This window comes from Atta colombica, unplaced genomic scaffold (assembly GCF_001594045.1).
Source record: "Atta colombica isolate Treedump-2 unplaced genomic scaffold, Acol1.0 scaffold76, whole genome shotgun sequence".
Lineage (NCBI taxonomy): Eukaryota > Metazoa > Arthropoda > Insecta > Hymenoptera > Formicidae > Atta > Atta colombica.
In genome coordinates, this window is record NW_017259568.1 from 291,295 (window position 1) to 299,750 (window position 8,456).

General features: G+C 29.7%; 2 protein-coding genes across 4 annotated transcripts in view; one reads left to right on the forward strand and one right to left on the reverse strand.

Moving 5' to 3' along the window:
* Nucleotides 1–168, reverse strand: part of LOC108692527 — an 8,552-nt gene extending 8,384 nt beyond the window's left edge. The window contains exon 1 of the mRNA XM_018200824.1: nt 135–168. The gene's annotated coding sequence lies outside the window, so the exon portion shown is untranslated. The remainder of the gene's footprint in view (nt 1–134) is intronic.
* Nucleotides 169–672: 504 nt separating this feature from the next.
* LOC108692532 (cysteine protease ATG4B) overlaps nt 673–8,456 on the forward strand; it is a 9,554-nt gene continuing 1,770 nt past the window's right edge. For 2 of the 3 annotated variants that reach the window (XR_001931989.1, XM_018200831.1), the window contains exons 1-6: nt 3,014–3,230; nt 3,726–3,852; nt 3,917–4,087; nt 4,416–4,593; nt 6,340–6,419; nt 6,741–6,892. Coding sequence is in view for 2 of the 3 variants with exons in the window: in XM_018200831.1 (XP_018056320.1) it covers nt 3,750–3,852; nt 3,917–4,087; nt 4,416–4,593; nt 6,340–6,419; nt 6,741–6,892 (684 nt within the window). In the remaining variant the exon portion in view is untranslated. Of the gene's footprint in view, nt 816–3,013; nt 3,231–3,725; nt 3,853–3,916; nt 4,088–4,415; nt 4,594–6,339; nt 6,420–6,740; nt 6,893–8,456 lie in introns of those variants that run through there. The other variant, XM_018200832.1, reaches the window with a different exon arrangement.

An 8,456-nucleotide genomic window follows, 5' to 3' on the forward strand; every position in this document is an offset into this window, starting at 1 on the left:
TATATTATATTATTATTATTATTACTCATCACAAACAGATGTGTATTAATAAAAAAAATCATGTTATATTTTATACTTATATGACACAACACCAAATAAAAACATATATACCTATATTATACATATGTATTTACCGTCATTTTGAGGATACTTTCGTTGAATGTCCAGACTCTCTTCTTTTAGAGATTCTAATCACATGTATGTATCTACTACATACATACTACTGTATACATACGTGTGATCTGTGACAGTCACACTCTTAACTTTTCCCATAAAGTAATGGCACTAAAATCACATCTGCCGGATTTTTTATGGATTTTCCCATGATATAAGTAGTAAGGTAAACCATTTTCACGGATGCGCAGTGGATTGAAAGTAGTAGAGAGATCTGTCAACCAATCAATTTTTGAGTTCATTTGCAAAGATTTACATGATTTATTCTGCAAATGAGTACATTGCAAATTAGTACAATTTTGATTGGTCAAATTCCGCCATTATGCGCAATGGTTCACCTTATACAATTCTACTATAGATTTTCCTACAACGTATTTCAAGTCCATTTTTAGATCTCGAGTTTGATCTCCCTCTTATTACTTCGTAAGAAAAACACAAAAATGACAAAAATATGTATTTGTGAATATATGTGAGAAAGATTATGTATTCTTGACAGCACTAGTCGCAGAAAGTGTAGACGAACGGTGCAAAATATTAGTTGAAAAGAATACACTGCAAGATAAAATGAGATAACATTGGTCCACCCAAAGAAAATCAAAGGAATTCAGCCGGAAGCCGCCATTCATCTGCCATTCATTAGAGTAAGTAGGAGATATAATAGAAGCGTGATGGAACATATGGTGCTAAAGCACTATAATATCAGTATTTGCATCCGTTGAGAAAAAGAGTAAGAGAGTGAGAAAAAGACTAACTAAAAAGGACGGATGCGAATACTCATATTATAGTGTCTTAACGATGCTGCACACACTATTATTGTACCGCATTAGTATTGTGTGTATGTACATATACGTGCACACATGCACATTTGCGGAAATAAGCAAATAAATGGCGAAAACCAATCAGAGAAGAGAACGCTATCCGCTCCACTCTCCTTTGATTCTCTCTGAGTCCATCTAAACTGTCAATTTCCGACTCCCACCACTGAAAAACATAGAAATGCTTGATGAGATATATATGATTTACTCTAAAGCGCTGGTTGAAGTGAGTAGAAGGATGCTTTCCATTTGATAACACAAGTCAACATGTTCAATCACGTTCTATCTTTGTTCTCTCTGAATGTTAACAAGGATAAAACGATATTTATGTCGATTTGTGTCATCAAATAAAAAATATCCGAAGCTATAATAGGAGTACATTGGAATATGTTGGAGCAAGCGACGCGAATAAATCTTAGGACGAATCGTTGGATTTTCAATTCGACCGAGTACTCATAGATGCATTTCAAAAAATTCTCTAACCTAATCGGATTTAAGGAATCGATTGTGTATTTTAAAATAAGATGAAAAAACATTTAGCAACAAAAGCAAGCAAATTCACAAGTGTTGACCAATTAAATTACGAATTTCCTAATAAATTTGCTCATTTGTAATTTTCATCTCATTTTGAGATACACAATCGATTCTCTGATGGTTATCTCAGACATGGTGAAAAGAATATAAGATAAAGTACTTCCGTAGATGCATAGGAGAGTGAATTTGAGTAACATTTGATTAGTTGTTCCAGCATAATCAACGTTATTATACGCAGGAGAGTGCATATTGGGGAACATTTGATTGGTTATTTTCAATATTGCTATCGCCATTATGCGTAATGTTTCACCTTATATTTTTTCCGCCGTGATCTAAAGATGTCATTAGGCACACCTTGATAGAAAAGCGAAAAAGCAACAGCCAATCAGAACTTAGCTGGTAGTCTACAATTTCGGCGTTTTACTACTTACCAGCGCGAATTCTTTCAGATTGGCCACTGCTTTTTCGTCAAAGTGTAAACGCCCTTATTTGAAACGTGGAAACGCGGAAGACAAAATTAATTAAACTTTACTAAATATCCGCGTTTCTGTATTTTCGCATTTCATGTAATGGCACCCTTAATCCTCGATTAAGATAATCGACATTGATAACAGTCACTAAAGACCATTTTTATCAAGCTCCGATTAACGGGCTTAGTAATTTTGTAGGATTCCAACTGAAATTGCGTTCGGTAATGCAAATCCGAGGTGTCGGTGCTCTTATATGCACTTATGTACTCTTATAGCATATGTCACGTGCACTATAGAAAAGGAGCACTCCAACATCTCAGATTTGCATTGCAAGTTTTGAAGCTGATGTCGGAGAAAAAATGTGAACTGAAGAGTTAAAAATATTTCACTATTTATAATTTTACTAATTTTACATACTACACAATTTTACATACTTATATATATATTGAACACAAAAATATTAACAAACAGCTACCAGAAAGAAACCTTGTTACAAGTTAGTATTATAAGTCTATATTTATAACTTCTCTCTTTGCATTTTTTTTCTTCGATATCAGCTTCAGTTGGAATCCTGCAAAATTACTAGGCCTGGAGATCTGTATCTTAAAACGAGGTGAAAATTATAAAAGTGCGAATTTATTAGGATACTGATAACTTCATTGGTCAACATTTAGTAAATTTGTTCACTTTTGTAATTTTCACCTTGTTTGAAGATATAGAATCGACTCTCTGTTCTTTTTAGCTGAACTTTTGCATCAGTTCGTCTTTCTTCCTTTTCTTACTTGGAGGAAAGAAGAGGAAGAAAGATGAACTGAAAAAGCTCAGTTAAAAAGAATAGAATCCATAATTGCATGGTATTGGGCCTGATCTTTTCGGCTGTACTTTTGCACCAATTCATTTTTCTTCTTCTTCTTTCTTTCTAAAGAAAAAAGGAAGAAAGCTGAACTTCAACTGCAAAAGTTCAACTAAAAAGAACAGACCTATTAATTCCATCATGAAATATATATAGAAGTAGTTTCTGAATTGGCGAGGAGATGGAAGAATCTCTCTCTCGAATAGAAATCTCGAAACTCGAAACGCTATTACAAAATACAGCCTTCGTTTGCATATTAATCACAATATTTATTAAACATAAACTATTGGTATTTTGTTATTACTCGAAATATTTTTTTTGCTTGAATGGCGTGTTTAACCTCGCACATAAAGACAACGCAAATGCGATGACCAATATTTCTGGGTGCGTGAAAGTGTGTATATCACACACACACACACACATAACACGCGCGCGCACACATACGCACACACCATACATTACCGTGCGCGTGCGCGCATACATATCGTACCCAAGCGGATTTTCTGATTCCTAACCTTTTCCTCGTTTATGTTACCAGACCATTCTTATCTTTTACTTAATGAACACGGTTGAAAAATTAATCACAAATAAATTATTAGATTAATTATTGCATTTTATAATAAAAATTTTGTAAGCAATAGTATGTAATAAAAAATTCTCTTTGCGTGTGAATCTACAGAATGTTCTAATAACAATGGATAACTAATATTGGAATGCTAATTGAATATTTTATTTCAGACATTTATTACATCTTTATGCATAAACAATAATATTTAAATCCTTAAATTTATATATGAAACACTTATTTTATTCATATGCATTTATCACCTACACGTAATCATATTTTTTATTTAATTTAAATTACATTTCGTTTTGTAGGTATTAATTATAAAAACAGTAATAATGGATACTCTGTTTACTCCAAATGTTCTCGATGAAGCGGAAGATATACCGCCAACGGATGAGCCAGTTTGGATCCTTGGCAAGAAATATAATGCTATAAAAGGTCTAATAAATAATCAGAATATGAATATTTTTGATGAAATAGTTTGTAAGATTTTAAATTTTAGAGCTCGATGCAATACGCAGGGATATACGATCTAAACTATGGTTTACTTATCGCAAAGGGTTTGTTCCCATTGGTGGCTGCAATTCTACATTTACATCCGATAAAGGTTGGGGTTGTATGTTGAGATGTGGACAAATGGTTCTGGCCCAAGCCTTAATTACATTACATTTAGGTAATCATTCACATGCATGCAATATTTTAATTATATAGATAATAAATTTAATATTGTATAATCAAATTTCTTTTCTTCCTTTGTTATTATCAAAACAAATTCAACAACTTATAAGATTATCAATGATTGTTTAGACATTTAAGAAAAAAACATTACCTTTGTAATTTTCAAAATTACTTCTCCCAATGATTTCAAGAGAATTTCATTATTTTCATTATTTATTTTTACATATATAAGTAACTTCCTGGTTGTATCCTATTAAATATAAGAGACAACATATATAATTACAGAAATGATTAAATTATATAGCATTTTATTTATGACACAGGTAAAGATTGGCAATGGATGCCAGAAACAAAGAATAACACATATCTAAAAATTTTAAGGCGTTTTGAGGATAAAAGGGCTGCTGCTTTCTCTATCCATCAAATCGCATTGATGGGTGCATCTGAAGGAAAGGAAGTTGGACAATGGTTTGGTCCTAATACTATTGCACAAGTATTAAAGTATGTATTATTGTAGGCATTTTAAAATTAAATAAAATTTTATTTTTGTAAAGCATTTATACCAGGTGTAACAAAGCGATCGTACCAAGCTAATTTAGAAAAATATGCATTTTCTTGAAAAATGTTTCAGATAAAAGCAAGGGAGACAATATTGGGATCATTGGTTAGATCTTAGGTGGCGTTGTCAAGTTCAAGGCAAGGTCACATTGAATTTTCTAAATGGAATCTCCTATTTTTCGTTACATATTCTTGTAGTTTACGAAGAAAGATAAAGATCAGGAGACCGAAATAGACTTGGAAAAGTGTTGTCAAAATCAGATTTCTGAATTGGTATTGGTGATACTCGGTAAGCGGCGTTCGAATCGCAAAACTTATATACACTTATGCACATACAAGCGAACACACATAATCTAAAAATAGAGACGTTATTTTTCGACATCAGCTTTGACAGTAATAGAAAGACGTAGATAAATTGTCATTAAAATTGCATGAAGAATGGAGCATTCTTCATGTAAAATTGGTATGACCATGCAAACTGTGGAAACAATGTCATGGAAACGAAAGTGATATCTCGATCGAATTAATTCAGATGATTACTTTTGACAGCCTCGTTCATATGAGTTTGGTCTTCTGGTCTCTATCCTTCATGGTAGCTTACTTCGAGAATTTTTCAAAATATTCTCTGGAGAAAAAGTTTCGCTGAAATTATTCCTTTTGGAACATTTCAGCGAAATTGCTGAAAATGTGTGAAACTTCACTGAAAGTGAATTTTTTAACATATTGAAAAATCACTGAAATCTACTCGAAATTTCTCTGAAATTTCTCTGAAATTCTTGCTGAAATTAGTCTAAAAATTTTGTAGAAACTTTTCTGAAATTTTCTTGAAAATGAATTTTTCAGCTAAAAATCGTTGAAATTAAATTGAAACTTTTTTAAAATGTTGAAATTTTGTTCAGTGTTTTAAAGTGTTCCAAAACATGGAATAATTTTAGCAACATTTTTCCAGGGCTGTACACTAGGTAATAAAATATTTTTTTTAAAGTACATTTCGAGTTATAAGGCTTGAAAGTTACCGCCAGCATTAGCATATTATCTAAAGTGTCCGACCGACGACTAAAACCTTGAATGTTGTAAAAACATTTATTAAAAACTATTGGGGATTATATATCTCTTATTTTCATTTTTATATAAAAATGAATTTTCAAGTGTATTGAGGACATGAATCCAGAACATGAATCCTGAACAACAAGAGATTTTAACTAATCGGACATTTTGGGTAATGCTCATGTCGGCGGTACTGTAACTTTCGGACTTTATAACTCGAAATGTATTTCATGAAAAAATATTTTATTATAGTGTTTTGAAAAGCTCTCGAAGTAAGCTAAGAATATATAATGAAAACTGAGAGGGTGCCGTTTAAAAAATGTTAATGTGACCTTGCCTTGATCTTGACAACGCCACTAGGTCTATCCAATGATACCAATGATATGTCCCTCTTAAAGTCGAAAAACTTTTGTCTGAAACATTTTTCAAAAAAGTATATTTTTCAAGAAATTATTCTAGTACTGTCGCTCTGTTACACCCGCTATCTAAATTATAATTTTCTTACTAAATTATAATTTTCAAATATATTTTTAATATCATAAAAATTTATATTCGATTAAAAATATTAGAGATAAATATATTTTATATAGTTCAATGAATTGTTTTAATAAATTGAAGTTTTCAATATTTTTCTTTTTTTAGAAAATTAATTATATATGATGAATGGAGCTCTCTCACTATACATGTTGCATTAGATAATACGTTAATAGTTAATGATATTTGTAAGTATTTATTAGTTGTATTAACATTATTTTATAGCAAAAAATAAATAACATTAAATTACAATTGCATATATATTTAAACAAGAAATATGCCTCTAGTTTATTATTAAAAATCAAGCGTATTAAATATCAATGCATTACTTAATATGTATATGTATATGTTTTATCGTATATTTTTTTAAAGTTTTTTGCAAAATTATAAGTAGATAAAAAATAAAATGAAACTAATCATAAAAGTTTATTTGCTATTGTTACACAGAGAGAATTAATTATAATTAAGCAGTTGTTATACTTTACATTATAATTTTAATGATCATATAGTGAGACAATGTAGAGTAGAAGGTGGTGTGACAGCAGAAGCAGACGGAGAAATTCCCTTAAGGGCACCTAGCCAATGGAAACCTTTGTTATTATTAATCCCCCTGCGCCTTGGACTTAGCGAAATTAATCCTGTATACATTAATGGACTTAAGGTAAGAATTTTTACATAAAATAATTAAATTTAAAGCTAACGTATCAACGATACAGATAGTTGTAAAAAAACCATGTTACTATGTGTACTCTAATTTCAGATGTGTATGTATGTATACAGAGTGTTCAGCGTAAGTCTGCATGGTATTTCAGACATTTCCAATAGTTCCAAAAAAAGGATTGAAAGATGAGTATTCATTTATTTTATATAGGCTATAACATGCAAAAAAATTTTTAAACTGTTTAAACTGTTTGAAGATGGCTTAAAAATACAAAATATAAATAATAGGGAGCATACAGCCACACAATACTAGATGTTTTAAATGGAAGTCATATATTTGAAATTATAATAACGTAGACGTTTCGATTAAAATTTAACCATCATCAGTACATAACAATATCAAGATATTAAATAAAAAAATATAAAAATAAAATTAAATGATGAAAGTTAGTCAAAAAAGATGGTAAAGTAATTTTACAATCGCTATAGTACAGAATAAGTTGAAGTCCAGAAATTGAACAATATTCAATCGCTTATGAAGTATTTTCTATTACGTTTAGAATTCCTTATTACAAGAAGCAAAATTCGTGTGAAAAATACGGAATTTCCAGATTCTATTTAAATTAAGAAAGAAAATACATTTTTCAACAATATTACTTCACGATATATTATTATTCGTAACAATATTACTTTACGATTCATTATTATTAATTTTTTAAAATCTTTTTCCATAAAGAAATCAAAGTTATCTTAACTTTTTAAAATAGCACCATACAATTTTTTTCCATAATATTATAGGAATTTTCAAGAATTCAAATCACTGTCGAAATGTCATTTTTATTTTGTTTTTTTATTGATTTTATTGCATATTTTATTGAATAAGTATATATATGTATGTATATGTATGTTTGTTCTGTATCTAGTCAGAGATTATAAGTACTGCTGTTACACATTAATGTTACAAATTTGATATTAAGTATATCAATAAAATCAATAAAAGTAACATTTCGATAGTGATTTAAATTTGTCTTGAAGACAAATTACAATATTATGAGAAAAAAATTGTACTATTTACAAAATTTAAGATAACTTTTATTTTTTATGAAAAAAAATTTTTTTTTAAGTTCTTTTATCGCATGTTGTAGCCTGTATAAAACAGAATATTCACGTTTTAACTTTTTTGTAACTGTTGGAAGTATCTGAGAAATCGTGCGGACTGTTACGCTGAATATCCTGTATATACAGGGTGATGAAGAAATATCAGAACTTCGAAATATTTCGAAAAATATAAGTTTTATAGAAAACTGTTTTAGATAAAAGGAAACTCTACAATTTTTATCTGAAAGTTTTCTGTAAAACTTATATTTAAGATATTTTGAGATCCTGGTTTTTTCTTATCTTATATTTGTATATATATATATATATAAATGTAACACATTACTTGGTGTTTCCAATATTTCAAAAAAAAGAAATGGATGAATGATGGACATGAATGATGCAATTATGTGTACTAAGGGTAATTAATAATAATTTATGCTGAATTACCATTATTATTATTTAATATA